This window comes from Mobula birostris, chromosome 8 (assembly GCF_030028105.1).
Source record: "Mobula birostris isolate sMobBir1 chromosome 8, sMobBir1.hap1, whole genome shotgun sequence".
In the NCBI taxonomy this organism is placed as follows: domain Eukaryota; kingdom Metazoa; phylum Chordata; class Chondrichthyes; order Myliobatiformes; family Myliobatidae; genus Mobula; species Mobula birostris.
In genome coordinates this window covers 149,911,112-149,938,050 of record NC_092377.1, presented here as the reverse complement: position 1 = coordinate 149,938,050, position 26,939 = coordinate 149,911,112, and the positions used below count along the sequence as shown (strand labels likewise).

The following is a 26,939-nucleotide window of genomic DNA, read 5'->3' as shown; positions in this document are numbered from 1 at the left end:
TGTAATCCACCGCCTTTTATTTCCCTTTTGAAGTTATGCTTTTGAATTGTCTATATCATCTGGTGTTTTTGCAATATCCTGAAGGATTCAGCGATCTGCACTCTCAAGTGCTGGACGTCGGATTGGGGCTAGACTGAAGTGAAGGGATCAGGGACCAAGAGTGAAAAAGAATCTGATTTAAACACCAGAGCAGGTTAAAAAGATTGGGAAAAAATGATGTTCAGTGCTCTACTCCATGAGACTTTACAGGCTTCGGTGCTGAACTGACTCTGTAGCTGTGGACTCACTTTTGAGGTTTCTGCAGTTCATGTCCTGTACATTATTTGATGGCTTTTTTTAAATTGTTTGCAGAATTTGTTCTTTTTTTGTACACAATTGATGTTTAATGGTCTTTTGTGTGGGTTTTTCTCATGGATTCTATTACATTTCTTTGTTTTGTGGATGCTTGCAAGAAGATGAATATCAAGGTTGTATATACTGTATGTATTTTGATAATGAATGCACTTTAAAGTTTTTCAATTTTGACCATGGTGTTTGACTGTGATTGTTGGTGCCAGATGGGGTGGTTTGAGTATACAAGAAATTGCTGATCTTTTGGGATTTTCACGCACAACATTCTCTAGAGTTTATAGGAAAGAACGGAATACATCCAGCGGGGAGCAGTTCTGTTAATGAGAGAGGTCAGAGGCGAATGGCCAGTGGTTCAAGCTGACGGGAAGGCAACAGTAACTCAAATAACCATGCATTACAACAGCGGTGTGGAAAAGAGCATCTCTGAATGCAGAACACATTGAACCTTGAACTGGATGGGCTACAGCAGCAGAAGACCAAGAACATATACTCAGTGGCCACTTTATTAGGAACAGGATGTAACTAACCAAGTGGCCACTGAATGTAGAAATATTTTGCCTAATTCCACCTCTCAAATAATTTAGAATGTGCCATTTGGAGCAGATCAGCTCAAAAATACTTACTCATAATGTTGATAATTAAGAGAATATTTTTACATCAAAATAGACAGGATTTTTAAATCAGTACTATGAGCCATTATGAAAAGTTGTGGTCATACCCAATGATTTCCAGTGTCTTTTTAATGTTATTTTTGAACTTTGCTTCAAACATGGAAATCAAAACCAGGATCTACTTATTTTTTTACTGATCTTCTCAGTCACCGAGTGCCTGCATAAGTTTACTTGGTATGCATCGGTACAAATTTTTGCCTTAATTTGGTAGGTAAAAGTGACCAAACACACCTGGGTTTCATTGAAATCTTTGACACCAACACAGTAGATTGTTGCTCCAAGACTTCGAGAGCGGTTAGCCTGGGGAAGAAAAGAGACAGCATAAAGAAGTTGTAATTCATCAACTGAATACCTGCAGGCAAGTATTTTTACAACAATTCTCTACCCCAGGGGTCTCCAACCTTTCTTGCACCGCAGGCCGGTTTAATATTGACAATATTCTTGTGGACTGGCCGACCGGGGAGTTGGAGGGGGGTGATGTTCAAGTAGGGTTAAACTCACCTCAGCAGGTCTTTTACAGTTAGGGTTGCCAACTTTCTCACTCCCAAATAAGGGACAAAATTAGCAGTCAAATGCCAGGACACTTTACTCCGAGAAAAACTACGATGACCATGAAGCCTTGCGCGGGCACCTGTGTGTGCATGCGTGTACGTGCCAATTTTTTCCACAAATCGGTTTTGCCTTCATCTTCCCAACCACACTGTACATACATTATTTTTACTTTATATAGGCTGTGTATTTATCATATCATTCCTGCTTTTACTATATGTTAGTGTTATTTTCGTTTTTATGTGTTATTTGGTATGATTTGGTAGGTTATTTTTTGTGACTGGGAATGCTCAAAAATTTTTCCCATATAAATTAATGGTAATTGCTTCTTTGCTTCACGCCATTTCAGCACGAAAGGCTTCATAGGAACGCTCTACCTTAGCGGGGGAAATATGGGACAAGGGTGGTCCCGTATGGGACAAACCAATTTAGCCCAATATACGGGATGTCCTGGCAAATACAGGACAGTTGGCAACCCTATGTTCAAGTTCAACAGTGTGTGACAGGGAATGAGGAAAGGTGCAGTTGACTCATATCGTTTCCTCGTGGCCCGGAAGCACATGCTTTGCGGCCCAGTACTGGTCCGCAGCCCGGTGGTTGAGGACCGCTGCCCTACCCCAATTGTCGCATAACTGAGATTACACAGCCTCCAAGTAAAATCCTAGCTCCCCTAAAAGAAACATATGTTTGACCCAGTAACTGATCTCTTTGTCTCATCACGACAGATCACCCTCAGGTAAAGAATGCCTGACTTCAGGGCATTCATTAGTTATAAGGTAGTCTTCTCCCCATTCACTCCAACCTTAGAGGTCTCAGTCATTATGCAAGGAGTTTGCACCCCACCCTGTCACCCTGTGGATTTGTATCAGATATTCTTGTTTCCTCTTTATCCCACAGAGGTGTTGGTTGGCAGCTTAATTAAATTATCCTTAGTGTAGGTTGGAGGAGTTGATGGCCATGTGAGAGATTATAGGTAATCATGAAAAAAATCAGAGTGCTGGAATTGCTCTCCGGCGCAGGCAATGACTCAGTACATTGCAATACATAATAACATAAACCATAAATTACAGAAAGCATATATATAAAGTTAAATTAAATATGTAGTGCAATAAGAGAACAAAATGTTGTGTTCATGGGTTCAACATCCATTCAGAAATCTGATGACAATGTGCTGACTGGCCTCCCTCCATATCACAAGAAAATATAAAATATGAGTAAGTGTCTCCTAAATCTTGGTTGTTAAATTTCCAAGTAACACACTTTTCTCAACTGAAATTATGAATACAAAACTGCACCTAACTGCAAGGAGACGTGATCATGATAGAACAAAAGAAATCAAACGAGAGTAAGGGAAAAGATGCTTCTGGTCCATCTTAAAAATAGAAAATATATGGAGAATTGAAAGTAGTGATTTGTAGAAGTGACAAATGATCCAGAAACTGAATTAGTAGATCTGTTTCTGCTCTTAGATGTCGCTGGGAAGGAATGGGTTTCTCAGTTTGTTTTCAATCCAGACGAAATTAATTGTGTGAATCTTGCTGAGGCATACAACATGCATACAAATATGTTAACAAGCCTTACATTTTGAACAAAGACCTACTTTGGACCAGCTACAGCCACAGATGCAAAAGAGAAATGGAAATGGCTACCATTATCCACTGGCCATGAACCAATCAACCAGCCTTGGACTCACTTTACACTGCATGCTGTCGGAGCAGTACTGCCAGGATAATCAAGAACACGGCCCACCTAGCCAACACACTTTTCGTCCCTCTTCCCTCCGGGAGAAGGCTCAGGAGCTTGAAGACTCGTATGGGCAGATTTGGGAACCGCTTCTTTCCAACTGTGATAAGACTGCTGAATGGATCCTGACCCGGATCTGGGCCATACCCTCCAAATATCCGGACCTGCCTCTCAGTTTTTGCACTACCTTACTTGCCCTTTTCTATTTTCTATTTACGATTTATAATTTAAATTTTTACTATTTACTATTGATTTGTACTCCAGGGAGCGCTGTGATGATTGCACACTCTAGTATCAATTGTTTGGCAACAATAAAGTAAAGTTTAGTATAAAGTATCAAGGCAACCGCAGAATTCAGTAGGATTCCAACAACGGCAACTATGTGCTCCAGATGAGCAGTGTTGAAGGAGATAAGGTAGAAGGAGATGAGTTATACAGCTCTCTTTACATGCATGTGCAGTTCAACACTTTGAGCGATTATGCAGAAAGTTTGAAGTTAATAACTCATCTCCTTCTACCTTAGACAAGTGCCCATGTTGGAGCTGACTGAACAGACTGTGATCAGTCTTCTAGAGAGTGAACCCATGAAAAGGATCTGGCCTGGAAGATGTTCCTGGCCACGTCCTTAGATCATGCACAGATCAGCTGGTAGGGTCATTTTCGGACACTTTTAATCACTCCCTCTTTCAATCTGTGCTTCCCACCATTTTAAGAAGACTACAATCATCCCAACATCTATGAATAACAAGGTAAATGCCTTAATGGATACCACCCAGTGGCTCTGACATCCACTATTGTGAAGTGCTTTGAGAGGCTGTAATGGAACACATTAACTTCAGCCTCCCAGACAACCTCGATCCTCTTCAATTTGCCTACTACCAAATAGGTCCATGGATCTGCAATCATCTCTGAAACAGTAAATTAATCTCCAAACTCCTAGACCTGGGATTCAACAACTCCCTTTGTTTGTGGACCCATGACTTCCTGATCAACAGATGGCAATCTGTAATAATAGACTGTATCACCTCACAAATCTTCATCCTCAGCCACCTACTCAACTCCATATACACTCATGACCACACTGCTAAATTTGACTCTAGCTCCATCTGCAAGTTTGCTGATGATACTCCTGTAGTGAGCTGAATCTCAAATAATGATTCGAAGTACCAGGAAGGAGAGGGGGAACCAAGTGACATGGTGTCATGACAACAATCCTCCCCCCAATGTCAGCAAAACAAGTGAGCTGGTCATTAACTTCAAGATGCAGGGGCAGTGCACATGCTTCTGTTTACACCAGTAGTGATGAGGTTGAGGGCTGAAAGCTTCACCTTCTGAAGAGTGAACCAAAAGCCTGTCCTGGCCCAACCATGTCGATGCCATGTCCAAGAAAGCTCACCAATGCTCAGGAGGTGAAAGAAATTTGGCAAGACTCTTTGACCCCCATCAATTTTTATCAATGCATAGAAAACATCCTATTCAGATGCATTAGCATGGCAAATTCTCTGCCTGTGATTACAAGAAACCGCAAATAGTTGCGAACCGATGTCAGAACATCATGTAAACCAGCCTCCATTCCATGGTCTCTGTCTACACTTTTCTCACTGTCTTCGTAAAGCAGCTAGCATAATCAAAGACCCTAACATTCTCTCTTCTCCCCACCTCCAAAATATAAAAGCCTAAAAGCACATACCACCAGACTCAATCCTGCTGTTAAAACACTATTGAACTTCCCTAGAACCACAAGATGGACGCTCGACCCTACAATCTGGAGCCACAAGAGACTGGTGAAGTCCCAGTGAAAGGTCTCAGCCCAAAAACCTGACTGTTCATTTACCTACACAGATGCAACATGAACTGCTGAGCTCCTCCAGCATTTTGTGTGTGTTCAGCATTATGTCCCTGCACCTTACGGTGCCCAGGCACCATAAATGCTGCCTGGGCAGGGCGATAAGCATTATCAAGGATGCATCTCACCCTAACCATGGACTTTTTACTCTCCTCCCATCCGGTAGGCGCTACAGGAGCCTCCGCTCCCGCACCAGCAGGCACAGGAAGGGCTTCTTCCCTGAGGCTGTGACCCTGCTGAACCTCTCATCACAGCGCTAAACAGTATTGCACCCATATTGTACTGTCTGAGTACTTTTATATTTGTGTGCTGTAGCATTTACTTTTTATTCACAGTTATTTTGTAAATAAGACTATTCTTTGCATTTCTGGTTAGATGCTAACTGCATTTCATTGGCTTTGTATCTGTATTTGGCACAATGACAATAAAGTTGAACCTAATCTAATCTAATCTAATTATTGTCCACCTGCACTGCACCTCTGTAAGTGTAACAACTTAATTCTGCACTTGTACTAATACAATGCACTGATGTAATGAATAGATGTATATGAACAGTAATCATGACAAGTTTTTCACTGTACTTAGTACATGTGAAAATAATAAACCAATATACAAATTTAAAAATAATTCATTGCAATTTCCAACTTCTCTTTTCTTCTAGAATTCAAACTTTGCTTTCTTATTATTTTTATGGATGAATTACTGCAATAATCAGTCATTGCCAGCAAGTCCAAGCCATCATTCCAAGCTTTGGTATACACTGTAGGTTAGAAGCAAAGAAAAGACACCCACAAACTCATTTCATCATAAATAGACAACTTATCTCCTTGAGTTACTGCTGTGCAAGGATTAGTTTTGGTACCCCAATTCACCAACAGCACCATTTAATTTCATGCATGCAAAATTTTCCAAAGCATTGGAAAATTTGTCAGGGATTTGGGAACTGTTAAGGAATCGTTAAGCTTTGGGTTGTGGCAATTTTGGGATATTTTTTGCCAGATAATACGAGCAAATTAAATGCTATTTATATTAGAACATTCATTTAAAATGTGAATTAAACTCTGTACTAAATTAGGAAAAATGCATAAATATAAATAAAAATTACTGTAAATATTCAGCAACTAAGGGAGCAACAATGAGGAAATAAAGACAATTAACATTTTGGGTTCATGGTAATTGGGAGTTAAAACTTTTACAGTTTTGCAACAACATTTGAAATGGCCTGTTGTATATCTTCTACTAAATAACTACTGACATCATTAATCATAATACTTAATTTCCAGATATATTACCCTAAAGTTGTCACAGCCAGGGGTGGTAGTGGGGATAAGTGCCCACTACCTATAAAGTGCTCCAAAGGGCATGCGACTCTAACAGCCTCTGACAACCAAGTCCAGCTCTTGGCTTTCATGTGTGGCTTAGCTACTAGGCCCAGTGGAACTGTTTCTAGTGACGAGAGAAGCGGCAAAGGCGGACCACTGGTACCTCAAAACTAATTGCTTTGGGCAAGTGGGGCTCATCAGCCTTGGTCAGCCCGCCTAGGAGAAGGAAAACTCTGATTTTAAACCTCCGCTGCCTCGCAGCCATACCCACCCATGGGAAAGGCTTCGGGAGTAAACCCTGAGGAAGAAATCGGAGCTGAGGTCCCTAAGGCTGTTTGATGTTGTTTACAACTTCACCCTGGCAACCTCTGCGACGTCATTGGTGCCAAGCTGTATTGGCACTTGCCCTTCCCTTGGACTACATCAGTGACATGGAGAGAGGGATCCCTCTACATGGGCAACAGGCGGTTCTTCAAATCTTCCTGCCCAGGCTTGTGCCCTGGAGAGGACACGTCCACCAGAGGTGCAAACCTATGATCCCTAGGATCGACGGCTGCCTACTACTATTATCTTACAAGCAAAATATCAGTGGTTGCCGCATTCCAAGAGTTTTTAGCTTCAAAATCAGGCCCCAATTTCCCAGACAAATTTTGTGATTTCATGAAGAGTTGAGCTGCGGAAAAAGGAGGAGGAGCAGAGAAGACGAAAGGGGAGGTCTGTCATTAGGGTGAAGAGCAGGAGACGTTGAATGGTATGGGGGAGATGATGATGTATGTCTAGAGGAATAATAAAATGGAGAGGAGATAAATCAGGAATACCAGGTTACAGGAAAAAAGAGAGGAAAAGAACTGTGCATCAATCTGTAGAGACTGGATTTACCTTTAAACAAGTTTATATAGAGTCATAGTAAAAAGTACAGAAACAGGCCCTTTACGCCATTTAGTCCGTGCCGAAGCATTTAAGCTGCCTAGTCCCATCGACCTGCACCGGGACCATACCCCTCCAAACCACAACCATCCATGTACCTCTCCAAACTTTGCCTAAATGTTGAAATCAAGATTACACTTGCACTAGCCGCTGATTCCACATTCTCATGACACTCTGAATGAAAAATTTCCCCTTATGTTCCCTTAAACTTTTCACCTTTCACACTTAACCCATGACCTCTAGTTGTAGATCCACCAAACCTCAGTGGGAAAAGTCTGCTTGCATTTACCCTATCTATATCCTTTATAATTTTGTATACCTCTAGCAAATTTCCCCTCAATCTTCTAAGTTCCACGGAATAAAGTCCTAACTTATTCAATCTTTCTGTATAACTCAGGTCCTCCAGTCCCAGCAGCATCCTTGTAAATTTTCACTGTATTCTTTCCACCTTACCTACATCTTTCCGATAGGCAGGTGACAAAAGCTGCACACAATACTGCACATTAGGCTTCAAAAATTGTCTTGTACAATGTCAACATAACATCCCATCGCCTGCACTCAACACTTTGATTTATGCAGGCCAATATGCCAAAAACTTTCTTTATGACCCTATCTGCCTGTGCCGTCACTTTCAATGAATGCATTCCCATATCCCTTTGTTCTACCCCACTCCTTGGTGCCCTACCGTTCACTGTGTAAGACCTATCTTGGTTGATTTTACCAAAGTGCAACACCTCATACTGCTCTGCATTAAATTCTACCTGCCATGTTTCAGCCCATTTTTCAAGCTGGCCCAGAACCCACTGCAAGCTGTGATAGTCTTCCCTGCTGTTCACTTCAACCACAATCTTGGTGTCATCCGAAAATTTGTTGATCCAGTTAACCACATTATCATCCAGATTATTGATAAAGATGACAAACAACAACAGATCTAGCACCGATCCCTGTGACACTCCACTTGTCACAGGCCTCCAGTCAGAGAGTGAACCTTGTAAATTAGTACTTTTAGAAGGCCTTTGACAAGGTGACACACATGAGGCTGCTTACCAAGTTAAGAGCTACAGGACAGTTACTAACATGGTTAGAGCATTGGCTGATTGGTAGGAGGAAGCGAGTGGGAATAAAAGGATCATTTTCTGGTTGGCTGCCAGTGACTAGTGGTCAGTGTTGGGACGACTTCTTTTTACACTGTATATGAATGATTTAGATGATGGAATAGATGGCTTTGTTGTCAAGTTTGCAGATGATACGAAAATTGGTGGAGCAGCAGGTAGCTGAGGAATCAAGTAGGATACAGAAGGACAGACAGATTAAGAGAATGGGCAAGGAAGTGGCAAATGAAATACAATATTGAAAAATGCATGGTCATGCACTTTGGTCATAGAAATAAATGTGTGGACTATTTTCTAAATATGAAAAAAATCCAGGAATCTGAGATGCAGAAGGACTTGGGAATTCTCGTGTAGAACACCCTGAAGGTTAACCTGCAAGTTAAGTTGGTAGTGAGGAAGGCAAGTGCCATGTTAGCATTCATTTTAAGAGGTCTAGAATACAAGAGCAAGGATGGATACTGAGGCTTTATAAGGCACTGGTGAGGTCTCACCTTGAGTATTGTGAACAGTTTTGGGCCCCTTATCTTAGAAAAGATGAGCTGGCATTGGAGAGAATCCAGAGGAGGTTCATAAGGATGATTCCAGGAATGAAAGGGTTATCCAACGACGAACGTTTGATGGCTCTGGGTCTGTACTCGCTGGAATTCAGAAGGATGGGGGGGGGGTGGATCTCATTGAAACTTTTCGAATGTTGAAAGGCCTAAACAGAGTAGATATGGAAAGGATGTTTCTCATTGTAGGAGAGTCTACGACAAGAGGGCAGAGCCTCAGGATAGAGGGGCGCCCTTTCAAAACAGAGATGCAGAGAAATTTCTTTAGCCAAAGGGTGATGAATTTGTGGAATTTGTTGCCACATGCAGCTGTGGAGGCCAGGTCATTGGAGTGAAAGGTTCTTGATTGGACATGGCATCAAAGGTTACCAGGAGAAGGCCGGGAACTGGGGTTGAGGAGGAGATAGAAAAAAAGGATCGACCATGATCGAATGGCGGAGAGGACACGATGGGCCAAATGGCCTAATTCTGCTCCTATGTCTTATGATCTTATGGTCTTATGTTTCTTGCAATAGTCTGAGATCTCGCTGTCAATGTGTTCCTCTAAATTCTGCAGACTGTTGGACGGTCTATAATATAGCCCCACTAACATGGTCATACCTTTCTTATTCTGGAGGAACTCAGAAGGCCAGGCATAGATGCTGCCTGGCCTGCAGAGTTCCTCCAGCATTTTATGTATGATGCTTGGATTTCCAGCATCTGCAAACTTTCTCTTGTTTGTGATTGGAATACCTTTCTTGTTTCTCAGTTCCACCCATAAAGCCTTACTAGATTAGTTCTCCAATCTGTCTTGATTGATCAGTGCCATGTCTAGAAACATCACCACTATCCCTACGATCCCTTCTGCTCTGTTGCATGTAAAACAACGGAACCCCGGAATATTGAGCAGCCAGTCCTGACCCTCCTGCAACCAAGTATCACTAATAGCTACAATATCATAATTCGAGGTGTTGATCTGTGCCCTGAGCTCATCCGACTTTGCTACAATACTTCTTGCATTGAAATATACACAACTCAGAACATTCATCACACCAAGCTCAACCTCTTGATTCCTGACTTTGTCTGAGGTGTTCACATCTGTCTCCACAGCCTGTGCTCTGGCACCCTGGTTCCCATGCCCCTGCAGCTCTAGTTTCCCATGTAAATCTTCCCGTTTGGATATTAGTCACCCTCCAGTTAATACACGAACTGTCTCTTCTGTACAGTTCCCACCTTCCCTGGAAGAGAGACCAATAATCCAAAAATATAACACCCTCCCTCCTACACCAACTTGTTAGCCAGAGGAAGAACTGTATGATCTTCCTATTTCTGGCCCCACTAGCACGTGGCACGAGTAGAAATCTTGAGATCACAACCCTGGAGGTCCTGTCCTTTAACTTAGCATCAAACTCCCTGAACTCACTCTGCAGATTCTCACTATTCTTCAACCTACGTCATTGGTACCTACGTGGACCACAACCTCTGGCTGCTCACCCTCCCAATTAACAAAGCTGAGGACTTAATTCAAGACGTCCCAGACCCTACCACCGGGAGCCAACATACCATCTGGGAATCTCATTCTCTTCCAGGGAACCTCCTTTCTGTTCCCCTAACTAATAAATCTCCTATCACTACAGCTCAACTCTCCTCCCTCCGCCCCCCCCAACTTCCCTACTCAGTGCTAAAGACCATGAAGCAACATGCCACATAGGAATAGCAATTTTGCTTCAAGATCGATATATCCAAAGGGATAGTCTGAGTAAATAGGATTGGGAAGACAGAAGAAGATGTAGAGAGGCTTCTAAAAGCTGACTACAGATGCAAAAATATGGTAAATTCAAAATAACGTGGAAAGATTTGAAGTTATCCACTCAAGAGAGATGAGGGACATATTTTTTAAATGTTGTGCAATGATGACATACAACTGGTCATTGTAACAATCTCTAAAAGCCAAAATATGGATGTAGCTAGCAATTTGGAAGGCAAATGGCATGTTGGCTTTAATCTTGAGGATATTTGAGGACAGAGGAAACAATATCTTACAGCAGTTACACAACACACTGGTGAGTGACTGCGGTTGGTTATCTCATCCAGAAAGGAGTACACACACCTCAGAGAGAGTGCAGAAATGATTCACCACAACTGGTTCCAGGGATGATGAGTTTGTTGTACGTGGAAAGGTTGAGATGGGGGTGGGGGGGTGGCATATTCTGATTGTCAAAAATTGCTTCCGTTGTGATCGTATAGTTTAGAAATTGCAGCTGCTTTTCCCATTGGTTAGTCGCATGTTGTCCAGTTTCAAACATCCTGGATTTATAGAGAGCACATGTGAGAGGTTCTCTTTTTCCTCGCTTGTTTAAGGCAAGTGGTGCACATGACCATTAGCAAGGCATGCTTTGTATGTGCTTTTAGCTAAGTATGTTTGTTGAATATTCAGCTTTGTAGTATTTTGTAACTTGGGGAACATGAAGGTTTGGTCAGATTTTTACTGCTCATAAATAAATGATCAATATACTTATCCACAGCCAGTACTTTTTGTCTCACTTGCTGCACCCGCGAACCTGATTCAACATTACAACATGCAATGTCAAATTGTGGGCGCTCTCTCTGGCTCAACACTTATGCTTTTGAATCCAGAATCAGTCCCTCTCCTGAACCTCAATCCAAAAATTTAGGTCAATAATTCATAGTTTATTGCACTGTCAGGCATGCTATCTTCTGGATGAGATATTTAACAGGCTTTCTCTCAGGTGAAAGATTCCATTACATTATTTTTTTTAGAAAAGCAGGAGAGTTACCCCTGGTGTCCTGAACAATGCTTATCCCTCAGTAAACATTACTAGGAACAGATGGTCTGGTCATTATCAGATGGCCATGTGTGGGAGTTTGCTGTTGCCAAAATGGCTGCTGCACTTCCTGTATTATAGCAATGACTGTGGTGAATTAGCAAGGAAGTGGTTTAGGATGAAAGGGATGCTAAAGGTATTACATAAATGCAAACCTTCTTTTTAACTGTGGTTGCTGGTTGCTTTTGGTTAAGACACAACAAATGTAATTGAAAGCAATGAAATACTTTACTTAGAACATTGTTGTAATCTCCAAAGAATTCAAACTACATTTATTATCAAAGAATGTATAAATTATACAACCTTGAGAGTTGTCTGTTTACAGGTAGCCACAAAGCAAGAAACCCGAAAAAAAACAATAAAAAAAGACCAACACCCAATGTGCAGAGAAAGACAAAAAAGAACACAAATCATGAAAACAAGAAAGCAAGCAACAGCATTCTGAACCAAACTGAGTCGATAGAGCTGAATCACAGAGCAGCTGGAGGAGGCCCATAGGCCACGTTTGAATTCATCACATAGCCTGGCAAATCAGAATCAGTTTATCATCACCAGCATGTGTTGTGAAAGTTGTTAACTTAGCAGCAGCAGTTCAATGCAATACATAATATAGAAAAAGAAGAAAAAAATAATAATGGATAAATAAGTAAATCAATTACAATATATGTATATTGAATGGATTAAAAATCATGCAAAAAGCAAAAATAATATATATTAAAAAAGTGAGGTAGTGTTCACAGGTTCAATGTCCATTTAGGAATCGGATGGCGGAGGGGAGGAATTCAGTTCCTGAATCGCTGAGAATGTGCCTTCAGGCTTCTGTACCTCCTACCTGATGGTAACAGTGAATAAAAGGCATGCTCAGGGTGCTGGAGGTCCTTAATAATGGATGCTGCCTTTCTGAGACACCATTCCTTGAAGATCTCCTGGGTATCCTTGCAGGGAGGTTTGTTAGTGTTATTGCGGAGGGTTTAAACTAGATTTGCAGGAGGATGGGAACCAAATGCCAAAGCAGATAGTGGAGTGGGGGTGAAAATAAATGATGTTAAAAGTTCATGCGAAGTCACAAACAGAAGGGTTGTGTGTGGTGATAATAATCTTCTGAAGTGTGTCTTTTTCAGTGTAAGGAATATTGTGGGGAAGGCTGATGAGCTGAGGGTGTGGATTGACATATGGAATTACGACATTATAGCCAATAGTGAAACTAGGCTACAGGAGGGGCAAGACTGGCAGCTTAATGTTCCAGGGTTCCGAAGTTTCAGACGTGATCGAGGTGTGGGGGGGGGTGGGGTGGCATTGCTAGTCAGGGAAAATGTTACAGCAGTGCTCAGGCAGGTCAGGTTAGAGGGCTTGTCTACCAAGGCCATATGGGTGGAGCTGAGAAACAGGAAAGACACGACCACATTAATGGGGTTGTATTATAGATCACCCAATAGTCAGCGAGAATTGGAGGAGTAAATCTGCAGAGAGATAGCAGACAACTGCAGGAAACATAAAGTTGTGTTAGTAAGGGATTTTAATTTTCCACATATTGATTGGGACTCCAAACTGTTAAAGGTCTGGACGGGTTAGAGTTTGTAAAATGTGTTCAGGAAATTTTCTAAATCAATATATAGAGGTACCAACTGGAGAGGATGCAATATTAGATTTCCTATTAGGAAACGAGTTAGCACAGGTGACGGAAGTGTGTGTAGGGGAACACTTTGGTTTCAGTGATCATAACACCATTAGTTTCAACTTGATCATGGATAAAGATAGATCTGGTCCTGGAGTTGAGGTTCTAAACTTGAAAAGGGCCAAATTTGAAGAAATCAGAAAGGATCTAAAAAGCGTGGATTGGGACAGGTTGTTCTCTGGCAAGGATGTGATTGGTAAGTGGGTGGCCTTCAAAGGAGAAATTTTGAGAGTGCAGAATTTGTATGTTCCTGTCAGGTTTAAAGGCAAAGTGAATCAGAATAAGGAACCTTGGTTCTCGAGGGACACTGGAACTCTGATAAAGAAGAAGAGATATATAACATGTATAGGAAACAGGGAGCAAATAAGGTACTTGAGGAATATATAAAAGTGCAAAAAATAAGAAAGAAATCAGGAGGGCAAAAAGAAGACATGAGGTTGCTTTGGCAGTCAAGGTGAAGGATAATCCAAAGAGATTCTACAGGTATATAAAGAGCAAAAATACAGTAAGGAATAAAATTGGTCCTCTTTAAGATCAGAGTGGTCGGCTATGTATGGAACCAAAAGAAATGGCGGAGATTTTAAATAGGTTTTTTGCGTCTGTATTTACAAAGGAAACTGGCATGAAGTCAATAGAAATAAGGCAAACAAGTAGTGAGGTCATGGAACCAATACAAATTGAAGAGGAGGAGGTGTTTGCTATCTTGAGGCAAATCAGAGTAGATAAATCCCCAGGACCTGACAGGGTATTCCCTTGGACCTTGAAGGAGACTAGTGTTGAAATTGCAGGGGCCCTGGCAGATATATTTAAAATGCCGGTATCCACGGGTGAAGTGCCGGAGGATTGGCGGATAGCTCATGTTGTTCCCTTGTTTAAAAAAGGTTCAAAAAGTAATCTGGGAAATTATAGGCCGGTAAGTTTGACATCAGTAGTAGGTAAATTATTGAAAGGAGTACTACGAGATAGGATCTACCAGTATTTGGATAGACAGGAACTTATTAGGGAGAGTCAACATGGCTTTGTGCACGGTAGGTCATGTTTAACAAATCTATTAGAGTTTTTCGAGGAGGTTACCAGGAACGTGGATGTAGGGAAGGCAGTGGATGTTGCCTATATGGACTTCAGTAAGGCCTTTGACAAGGTCCCGCATGGGAGGTTAGTTCAGAAGATTCAGTCGCTAGGTATACATGGAGAGGTAATAAATTGGATTAGACATTGGCTCAATGGGAGAAGCCAGACAGTGGTAGTGGAGGATTGCTTCTCTGAGTGGAGGCCTGTGATTAGTGGTGTGCCACAGGGATCAGTGCTGAGTCCATTGTTATTTGTCATCTATATCAATGATCTGGATGATAATGTGGTAAACTGGATCAGCAAATTTGCTGATGATACAAAGATTGGAGGAGTAGTGGACAGTGAGGAAGGTTTTCAAAGCTTGGAGAGGGATTTGGACCAGCTGGAAAAATGGGCTGAAAAATGGCAGATGGAGTTTAATACAGACAAGTGTGAGGTATTGCACTTTGGAAGGACAAACCAAGGTAGAACATACAAGGTAAATGCTAGGGCACTGAGGAGTGCAGTAGAACAGAGGGATCTGGGCATACAGATACAAAATTCCCTAAAAGTGGCGTCATAGGTAGATAAGGTCATAAAGAGAGCTTTTGGTACATCGGCCTTTATAAATCAAAGTATTGAATATAGGAGTTGAAATGTTATGGTGAGGTTGTATAAGACATTGGTGAGGCCGAATTTGGAGTATTGTGTGCAGTTTTGGTCACCTAATTACAGGAAAGATATTAATAAGATTGAAAGAGTGCAGAGAAGGTTTACAAGGATGTTGCCGGGTCTTGAGAAACTGAGTTACAGTGAAAGGTTGAATAGGTTAGGACTTTATTCCCTGGAGCGTAGAAGAATGAGGGGAGATTTGATAGAGGTGTATAAAATTATGATGGGTATAGGTAGAGTGAATGCAAGCAGGCTTTTTCCACTGAGGCTAGGGGAGGAAAAACCAGAGGACATGGGTTGAGGGTGAAGGGGGAAAAGTTTAAAGGGAACATAAGGGGGAGCTTCTTCACACAGATGGTGGTGGGAGTGTGGAATGAGCTGCCACATGAAGTGGTAAATACAGGCTCACTTTTAACATTTAAGAAAAACTTGGACGGGTACATGGATGAGAGCTGTATGAAGGGATATGGTCCAGGTGCAGGTCAGTGGGACTAGGCAGAAAAATGGTTCGGCACAGCCAAGAAGGGCCAAAAGGCCTGTTTCTGCGCTGTAATGTTTCTATGGTTTCTATGGCTTCTATTGCTGGTACCCAAGATAGAAACGACTAAATTTACAAGCTTCTGCAGCTTCTTTCGGTCCTGTGCAGTAGCACCCCCATACCAGATAGTGATGCAGCCTGTTAGAATGCTCTCCCTGGTACATCTATAGAAGTTTTTGAGTGTACTTGTTGACATACCAAATCCCTTCAAACTCCTAATGAAGTATAGTCGATGACTTACCTTCTTTATAATTGCATATAATTCTTTATAGTTGAGACCAAGTTAGGTCCTCAGAAATCTTGACACCCAGGAACTTGAAACTGCTCACTCTCTCCACTTCTGACTCCTCTATGAGGATTGACGTGTATTTCTTTGTCTTACCCTTCCTGAAGTCCACAACCAGCTCTTTCGTCTTACTGACGTTGAGTGCCGGGTTGTTGCTGCAACACCACATCACTAGTTGGCATATCTGACTCTTGTATGCCCTCTTGTCTCCATCTGAGTTTCTACCAGCAATGGTTGTATTGTCAGCAAATTTATAGATGGCATTTGAGCTATACCTAGCCACACAGTCATGGGTATAGAGAGAGAAGAGCAGTGGGCTAAGCACACACCCCTGAGGTGCATCAGTGTTGATCATCAGCAAGGAGGAAGTACTATCACCAATCTGCACGGGTTAGGAAGTCAATGATCCAATTTGCAGAAGGAGATACAGAGGCCCAGGTTCTGTAACTTCTCAATCAGGATTGTGGGAATGATGATATTAAATGCTGAGCTATAGTCAATGAACAGAATCCTGACATAGGTGTTTGTGTTGTCCAGGTGGTCTAAAGCTGTATGAAGAGCCATTGAGTTTGCATCTGCCATTGACCTATTATGGTGAAAGGCAAATTGCAGTAGGTCCAGGTCCATGTTGAGGCAGGAGTCAGTCTAGTCAAATCACTGTGAAGCTTGCAGACACGAAGCATGTAGCTGCCAGAGCAGTCTCACAGCCTCACAGCTGAGGAGTAGATTCCTGGAATCTACATTACATTAATATGATAATGCTGTCTTATCACCCTCTCCCTTCCCTCATCTCTTACTTAGAAACATAGAAACATAGAAAACATACAGCACAATACAGGCCCTTCAGCCCACAAAGCTGTTCCGGACATGTCCCTACCTTAGAACTACCTAGGCTTTACCCATAGCCCTCTATTTTTCTAAGCACCATGTAATGATCCAGGAGTCTCTTAAAAGACCCTATCGTTTGCGCCTCCACCACCGCTGCCGGCAGCCCACTCCATGCACTCACCACTCTCTGGGTAAAAAACTTACCCCTGACATCTCCTCTGTACCTGCTTCCAAGCACCTTAAAACTATGTCCTCTTGTGCTAGCCATTTCAGCCCTGGGGAAAAGCCTCTGGCTATCCACATGATCAATGCCTCTCATTATCTTGTACACCTCTATCAAGTCACCTCTCATCCTCTGTCGCTCCAAGGAGAAAAGGCCGAGTTCACTCAACCTATTCTCATAAGGCATGCTCCCCAATCCAGGCAACATCCTTGTAAATCTCCCTTTCTGCACCCTTTCTATGGTTTCCACATTCTTCCTATAGTGAGGCAACCAGAAATGAGCACAGTACTCCAAGTGGGGTCTGACCAGGGTCCAACATAGCTGCAACATTACTTCTCAGCTCCTAAACTCAATCCCACAATTGACGAAGGCCAATGCACCGTATGCTTTCTTAATCACAGAGTCAACCTGCGTAGCAGCTTTGAGAATCCTATGAACTCGGACCCCAACATCCCTCTGATCCTCCACACTGCCAAAAGTCTTATCATTAATACTATATTCTGCCATCATATTTGACCTACCAAAATGAACCACCTCACCCTTATCTGGGCTGAACTCCATCTGCCACTTCTCAGCCCAGTTTTGCATCCTATCACTGTCCCATTGTAGCCTCTGACAGCTCTCCACGCTATCCACAACACCCCCAACCTTGGTGTCATCAGCAAATTTACTAACCCATCCCTCCACTTCTTCATCCAGGTCATTTATAAAAATCACGAAGACCTCTGAGGCACACCACTGGTCACCAGCCTCCATGCAGAATACGACCCGTCTACAACCAGTTCTGGATCCACAAAGCAATATCCCCTTGGATCCCATGCCTCCTTACTTTCTCAATAAGCCCTGCATGGGGCACCTTATCAAACGCCTTCTAAAATCCATATACACTACATCTACGGCTGTACCTTCATCAATGTGCTTTGTCACATCCTCAAAAAATTCAGTCAGGCTCGTAAGGCATGATCTGCCTTTGACAAAGCCATGCTGACTATTCCTAATCATATTATGCCTCTCCAAATGTTCATAATTCCTGCCTCTCAGGATCTTCTCCATCAACTTACCAATCACTGAAGTAAGACTCACTGGCCTATAATTTCCTGGGCTATCCCTACTCCCTTTCTTGAATAAGGGAACAATATCCGCAACACTCCAATCCTCTGGAACCTCTCCCCTCCTCATTGATGATGCAAAAATCATTGCCAGAGGCTCAGCAATCTCCTCCCTTGCTTCCCACAGTAGCCTGGGGTACATCCTGTCCGGTCCCGGTGACTTATCCAACTTGAGCTTTCCAAAAGCTCCAGCACATCCTCTTTCTTAATACCTACATTCTCAAGCTTTTCAGTCCACTGCGAGTCATCCCTGCAATCTCCAAGATCCTTTTCCGTAGTGAATACTGAAGCAAAGTATTCATTAAGTACCACTGCTATTTCCTCCGGTTCCATACACACTTTTCCATTATCACACTTGATTGGTCCTATTCTCTCATGTCTTATCCTCTGAATGCCTTGGGGTTTTCCTTAATGCTGTCTGCCAAGGCCTTCTCATGGCCTCGTCTGGCTCTCCTAATTTCACTCTTAAGCTCCTTCCTGCTAGCCTTATAATCTTCCAGATTCATATCATTACCCAGTTTTTTGAACCTTTCGTAAGCTCTTCTTTTTTTCTTGTCTAGATTTAAAACAGCTTTTGTGCACCACAGATCTTGTACCCGACCATCCTTTCCATGTCTCATTGGAACATACCTACTCAGAACCCCATGAAAATATCCCTTGAACTTTTGCCACATTTCTTCCGTATGTTTCCCTAAGAACATCTGTTTCCAATTTATGCTTCCAAGTTCCTGCCTGATAGCCTCATTGTTCCCCATACTCCAATTAAATGTTTCCCTAACTTGTCTGTTCCTATCCTTCTCCAATGCTATGGTAAAGGAGATAGACTTGTGATCAGTATCTCCAAAATGCTCTCCCACTGAGAGATCTGACACCTGGCCAGGTTCATTTCCCAATACCAGATCAAGTACAGCCTCTCCTCTTGTAGGCTTATCTACTTATTGTGTCAAGAAACCTTCCTGAACACACCTAAAAAACTCTACCCTATCTAAACCCCTCACTCTAGGGAGATGCCAATCAATATTTGGGAAATTAAAATCTCCCACCACAACAACCCTGTTATTGTTACTCCTTTCCAGAATCTGTCTCCCTATCTGCTCCTCAATGTCCCTGTAACTATTGGGTGGTCTATAAAAAACACCTAGTAAAGTTATTGACACCTTCCTATTCCTAACCTCCACCCACAGAGATTCCGTAGACAACCCTCCCATAACTTCCTCCTTTTCTGCAGCCGTGACACTATCTCTGATCAACAGTGCTATGCCCCCACCTCTTTTGCCTCCATCCCTATCCTTTCTGAAACTTCTAAAGCCTGGCACCTGAAGTAGCCATTCCTGCCCCTGCACCATCCAAGTCTCTGTAATGGCCACAACATCATAGCTCCAAGTGCTGATCCACGCTCTAAGCTCATCTGCTTTATTCATGATACTCCTTGCATTAAAATAGACACATCTCAAACCATCGGACTAAGCACGTCCCTTCTCTATCACCTGCCTATCCTCCCTTTCGCAGTGTCTTCAAACTTTCTCTATTTGTGAGACAACCTCCCTTTCCTCTGTCACTTCAGTTCAGTTCCCACCCCCCCAGCAATTCTAGTTTAAACTCTCCCCAATAGTCTTAGCAAACCTTCTCACCAGGATATTGGTCCCCTTGGGATTCAAGTGCAACCCGTCCTTTTTGTACAGGTCACACCTGCCCCAGAAGAGGTCCCAATGATCCAGAAACCTGAATCCCTGCCCCCTGCTCCAATCCCTCAGCCACACAGCCTCCACCTCATTCTATTCCTATACTCACTGTCACGTGGCACAGGCAGTAATCCCGAGATTACTACCTTTGAGGTCCTGCTTCTCAACTTCTTTCCTAACTCCTTGTAAACTTTTTTCAGGACCTCCTCCCTCTTCCTACCTATGTCATCGGTACCAATATGTACCACGACCTCTGGCTTTTCTCCTTCCCGCTTCAAGATATCATGGACACAATCAGAAACATCCCGGACTCTGGCACCTACTTTTTGATTACTTTTCAATAAATTTATAATTTCTCACTTGGCAGCAGGGCTAATGTCCCAACTAGAATTGCTAGATATGCACTAAAAACATTCCAAAGATTGAAATGCATGAATTCAAATGGGAAAAATTAATGAATTTAAAAGGGAGCCATCCTTTTCTCTAATGAGAAGCTGAGGATTGACCTAATGGGCAGCTTGAGGATATGAAAATGCTTACTATAGTAGGCACACAATAAAATGTTTTCACAAGGCAAGACCAAAATAAGAGGACATATCGTCATTCATTAGGGTGGTGTGGTGGTGACATGTCTTCACTAAAGGAGGTGTAAGGTGCTCCTTTCCTCTGCTAGCCTGCAGGTCACCCTTGACCAAGGTGCAGCAACAGCTTAGCCTCCTGAACAGGGTCAAGTGAAGCCATGGGATCAGGTGGGCAGATGGTCATATAAGCAGCTGGTGCATTTCACAAGTACTGGTTATGCAACCACTGACACTAGGCAGACAATTGCTGAAGAATATTGATAATGACTAGGGTCAGCCACCTTGCAAGGACACTGCCCAGAAAAAAGCAATGGCAAACCACTTCTGTGGAAAGATTTGCCAAGACCATGATTGCCCACATCGTACAACACGGCACATATTGATAATGATGATAGCCATTCATTAATCCAGCAGAAAGTTCTTTAACCTAGCAATACTTTAAAATACAACTTTCTGCAAAAGTCAGTACTTGAGATGAATGATATTAATGCATTCAAAAGGTCATTAGATAAGCAAACAATGGAGGAAGGAATAGAAGTGACTGTTGAAAGCGAGAAGCTTTCTTGGACCATAAACTCAGCATGTTTCCTGTCATACTGTGTGGTCTCTTTTCATCCTGAAAACATTTTGTAATACTTTGTAAAAAGTGTTAACTTGGCTCTGTAGCAATGCATTTCAGGCTTATTAGCCAGAAAATGTCAATGCATTTCAGTCAGAAATTATCTGTCATAATTATCTTTGATACATAGCATATTCTTCCAATATAGAAACAGCTTTCCTTTTAACCAAAGTAAGATGCAGATGTAAAAGTATTCAATGTGACATAAAGGCTGACTGCATGTACTTAAGGAAAAGAATATTGAGAAGGAATGAAAACACACAAAACTAATTAAATAAGCAACGTAGCCTAACAGCAATAAGGACTTGGTTAAAAAGCTTCTGATCAATATTCAACACTAAATCCAGAAATCAGCTTATCATGTTACATGTCAAGTTTAATTGTGCAACATGTATCTCCCTTTCCTAATATGCAGATTCCAGCAGCATGACTTTCAATGTCAGGCATTTGCAATCTGTATCTTGACACAACCTCAGTCCATGTGTTTCTTTTTAAATTCCACACTGTTTCTTGGCTGGCCCTGATTAATAGTGCAGAATGTATTGCATCACAGTCATTCATACTCACCAAGCCAGACAGCCTTCTTACCTCTAGCTCTGCATAATAAAAAAGGTTCTCCATCAGCTCGCCATCTGTCAGAGCGATAATGACGCTGGCCGTTCTGTAACCTGCGTTGTGAAATGCAGTCAGTTATTTTCTGATTCCTGCCTTGCATGATGTGTGAAAGAAAATCCCAAGGTTATTTTTGAGATTGAAAAGTCATTCATTGACATTAATCTTTGGAATACTAAATCCTCACAAAATAATTTAAGGGTAGAATCTGCAATCTATTTCCTTCAAGGACTGCAAAGCAACCAATGGAGTTCAAGATGATTCTAGTCCATGCATTGTGAAGAATTATTGGTGTCTGCAGTGAGATTTGCAATGGGCTCAAACTATGGTCTGATTGATATTCAGGTGACTCTTTTTTGGGAGAAGAGTAGCAGATAATTTTCTTTGGGTTAATATGGCCCCAGGATTAGAGGATTGCCAATTGATATTCAGAACTAAATCAATGTCATATTCAATTTTACAGGTCATTCAGCAGTAACCTAGAACATGGCTGATGGCTGATTATCCCGTCTGATTTCTTAAAGTTATCTCGAAGGAAAGACATGTTACCAAAAACTTAAATTCTTCCTATTCACCACCAGATAATTCCAAATCAATGATATATTGGAAAGGGAGATACATTAAACGGACCATGTGCGTTTAGAACACATCACATTTCTGTGACTGTCAACAATGGGCTTGCTTTATTTTCAACAAGTCTTGATTCTGCTGCCATTCTTGGTATTGGCAGTGATGACACAAATGAACATCAAGGTTAGAATGATATCAAAATATGTCATGCCAGTCCTGTGTTCACTGATATAAGTTGGCTCCAAGTCGAGAACATGGCTTTTTAAAAAACTTCATCATTACATGGCTTCATCTTCTCCTATTTCAATAAGCTTCCCCATTCTTTTAAGCTCTGCAAATTTATGTGCTCCTCTGACTCTGGCCTTTTGAACTGCCAGTTTCCACCACCGATGGCCAGGCAATGATCTGTTCTACTTGTACAATAATCTTGTCCAAATATATATTAATCAATTACAATTTACAGTGATGTCCCCATGTGTGGAATAATTATGCCATTAGTCACTAGACTTACCTTCTGCACTTGAGTAATAGATTTGTTCACTTGCCTGAAAAAAAAGAACAAAGTGGTGAAATAAGAGAAGCCAACAGAAGATCAGGCTAAACCGTAACGCCATAAGACATAGGAAGAAGAATTAGGCCATTTGGCCCATTGCGTTTCCTTTGCCATTTGATTATTGCTGATTTATCATCCATCTCAACCCCATTCTCCTGTCTTTTCCCTGTAACCTTTGATCCCCTTATTAATCACGAACCTATAAATCTCCATTTTAAATATACCCAATAACTTGGCCTCCATAGTCAACTGTTACAATTAATTCCATAGATCCACCACTATCTGGCTAAAGAAATTCCCACTCATCTCTGTTCTAAAGGGACGCCCTTGTATTCTGAGGCTGCGGCTAGACTCCACCCCCCCCAACCACCCCATTGGACTAGAAAGAAAGTACGTGTAAACCAATGCAAAAAGACATTTTGTCTGTAGACACTGCATCGGCTTTCAAGATTAGTCACTTCCACAGGAGATGAAATCAATGCAACACGTTCCATGGACATATGCCACAGCATTGTTCGTATACTGTGTTCAAATGCGACTCATGTTTATGTTCTACACACTAATAGTTAGGTACATCTGACCAGTGGCAGCATGAATACAAGAATGGTGAGAGAGGTATGACATTGTTAAATCCAATGTCGAAGACAAATTCATCTGTAAGATCCAGGAAAGGGACAATATTATTGTCCTTATTGTTTATTCTCTACTGTCCATTCTTTTCATAATAAAAACTATACTGGAAGCTTTAATTAAGTTTCAAGGTTAAAAATGAGCCACAAAATGTCCTAGGTCTTTATTAAATGCAGAATTATACAAGCCTTTCCTCAAAATTAGGAACGCAAGGTTTATTCTAACGATGAGAGAGTGCCAATTCATGATATCTCAACACCACCCCCTTGCAGATTGGATGGAATTTCACATGCAAAATACTGTTTTACACAAATGGTATTCCTCCTGCTCCTTCAACAAATCCAAATAGCAAAGTTGAATATAGAATGTACCCTTGCAAAGCCTTCATGCATGTAGGTATCGCCTCCAGGTAACACCGTTTGTAGCTCCTCTAAACCTTTGCGGATTCGTTCCCTTTTGTTAAGAAAGACAAAATAAAAAATTGTTGTCATCAAATTTTTATTAACAATGTACGTATATATCACCATGTACTACTCTGAGATTCATTTTTTGCAGGCATTCACAGTAGAAAACATAAAATAGAATCAGTGTAAAACTATGCACAGACACTGACACACAACCAAAGTGCAAAAGATGACAAGCTGTGTAAATACAAAAAAAAGTCAATCAATAAATAAATAAATAATACTGAGAACATGAGCTACAGAGTCCTTGAAAGTGAGTACCACCGTATGGGTTCATCCTTCTCACTGCACTTCGTACCGAACAGTTTGACAGCCTCTCAATACCATTGCTGAAATCACTCAGAGTAAGTTCCTCAAGACTTCACTTCGCAGACAATGTCTTTGAGACATAACTATTTTATTTATGAAACTCCTGTGTCCAATATTTTCATGGAATAATAGCTCCATGCAAGTAATCCCAAAGGATTTTCATGTGCATATGCAACATCTTCATAATTTAGATTGTGAGGTTTTATTGTCTGATCAGTGAGGATGAGATAATTGTTTTTTGAATTGTTGTGACAAAACTCTAGTCTCACAGATGAAATATCATAATGTTAACAGCTCTAAATTAACACAAACATATTTTAAAATACATAGCTCTTTGAAGATGTTACATTGGGAACTGTTTACTATTCAGATTTGGAGACTTGTACATTTTAGTGGCACAGTTGGTGTGTTTAATGACTGTGAAATTGAAAAAAACAGAAAATTCATATGTAGAACTCTAGATGCATACATTACAGGCACATACATCTCTGGCACTTACAAATCACAAGGTACAAGCATGTTGAACATGTTTGCTACAGCCCTGTATACCCAAGGTACCTGAACAATTAGATGCATGCATGCCATACATACACAGACTAGACATTTAAACACCAGACACACTGAGAAAGTTCATGTATGACTTTAGACTCATGTTTCAATCCAGCTGGGGTATTAGCATCCATGACTGGACAGAAGTCTATTAGTTATCTTTCTCAGTGCTTGAGCTCATCCAGGAAGAATATCCAGCTGGTTGAGATTTTGAAGAACAACCTCAAACAGCCTCACAATCTCATTGTTTTCAGCAGAACATGAATGGGGGGAAAGCATTAACTTCATGAGATAAATTGCTGATAATGTGTTACTAAACCAAGCAGATCACAATGTCATCAAATTGACAGAGAACATAAACCAATATTGCTTCTCTGACCATTTTCAAAACTCAGGTTGTCCAAAGCCAACAGGAGCCCCTGACTGATCCCACATACATCCTTGTTAAAGGAGGACCAATTTCAATGCTGCTGTAAGTCTTTCATTGTGGAAAAGATGGAGAAAACTCATTCAGTGATAGACTGAGGGAAGAGAATGTCTTGGATTAAGTTCAAAGTAAAATTTATTATCAGAGTACATACATGTCGCCACATACAACCCTAAGATTATTCTTCCGCGGGCATACATAGCAAATCTATAGAGCAGTAACTGGAAACAGGATCAATGGACAACAAAACTGTATAGATGCAGATATAAATAAATAACAATAAATAATAAGCATGAAATAACAAGATAAAATAGTCCTTAAATGAGTGTAGTTATGTTTTTGTTCAAGAGCCTGATGGTTAAGGGGTAGTAACTGTTCTTAAACAGAATCAGTAATTCTTCTGCAAAGGAGGATCAAAAGTCAAATAGTACCGGCTAATTTTGGCAAGTCAATGATAAATATATTACATCATTGCTTCAAAGTCTGCCCTGGCTGGCTTTCCAAACATAATAGCAGTTTTAAAATCTTTTGGTTCTTAGCAGCATTAATTCAACTATTGGTTGGTTGTCTTGTAAAATCTGCTCCACTTCAGTGAATCCAGCTGTGTGAGAACTGAAGTTCTTTTTAGTTGACATTGGTCATCTAGAGGCAAGACTCCAGGTGCAGGACACTGCTGAGACTGACAAGATGCAGAATTCCACTGGGGAACGGGAAAGCCAAGATTTGCAATTAGAAAGCATGTGGAAATAAAGAGATCTACTTGAGTCTGATCGAGTTCTACACTCCACAGTCTAGTTAATGAATGCACAGATTAGACTGGGAGTAAGACATGAGCAGCAGGACGATTCAAGTCCAATTTAATTGACCAGATCTGGTCCTATCAAAGGTTCATTGACCTGAGAAGTTAATTTTCTTTTTCTTTTCACAAATGCTCCCCAACATGGTGAATATCTTAAGTTATTTCTGTTTATGTTCCAATCTTTGGACACTGAGTGAGCACATTAAAAATGTCAGCTATGTTGCTTCTCTACATCATGTGTTTACTAATTTATAGGGCATTTTATTAGAAAAATAAATAAATAAATAAAGCTGGCTGGTGGTATGGTGGCATCTGCGCTGGACTTCAAGGCAAATGATCCCGGGTTTGAATCTGGCTAGCTCCCTGCAAGCTTTCTATCTGTGCGGGGTTGAGTATTGAGCCTCATAAGAAATAGACAAAAATGCTAAAGAAACAGCAAGGTTAGATCCCAGTGCACCACAAGACGCAGAAAGGAACAAATAATTATGAGAGAAACAACTTACTTAAAAATAAATTCTTCCTTACTTTAAGGTATCTCAGTGGCTTCGTCCTCTGTTTCTGTACAATTTCTTTAATATGAACACTTTCAGAAGCCCACAGTCCCTCAACAAGTTCATGGGAAACCTGTGACCTAACTTCATATATTCACCTTCACCGTTCATCTGACACATCATTTCCAATATCAATCAATGTCCAATTTTATTAACAAACGGCTCAGTATTAATTATGATTTGTGGAAATTATTCTAAATTTCTGAACCTGTCTGCTTGTAGAAGTGTGTTCCAACTTCATGCCTGAAAGGTCTGGCTCCAACTTTTAGACAGTGTTTCTACTTATGGAAGAGGCAATTAGCGGAAGTGATTTCC

The 26,939-nt window shown here is 41.3% G+C and overlaps 1 protein-coding gene across 5 annotated transcripts in view; it reads right to left on the bottom strand.

Moving 5' to 3' along the window:
- LOC140201838 (anthrax toxin receptor 1-like) overlaps positions 1–26,939 on the bottom strand; it is a 281,124-nt gene that overhangs the window by 205,318 nt on the left and 48,867 nt on the right. For all 5 annotated transcript variants that reach the window (XM_072266548.1, XM_072266550.1, XM_072266547.1 and 2 more), the window contains exons 4-7: positions 23,897–23,978; positions 22,854–22,887; positions 21,749–21,828; positions 1,254–1,322 (exon numbers count right to left, since the gene is read on the bottom strand). In XM_072266548.1, the coding sequence (XP_072122649.1) occupies positions 1,254–1,322; positions 21,749–21,828; positions 22,854–22,887; positions 23,897–23,978 (265 nt within the window). The remainder of the gene's footprint in view (positions 1–1,253; positions 1,323–21,748; positions 21,829–22,853; positions 22,888–23,896; positions 23,979–26,939) is intronic.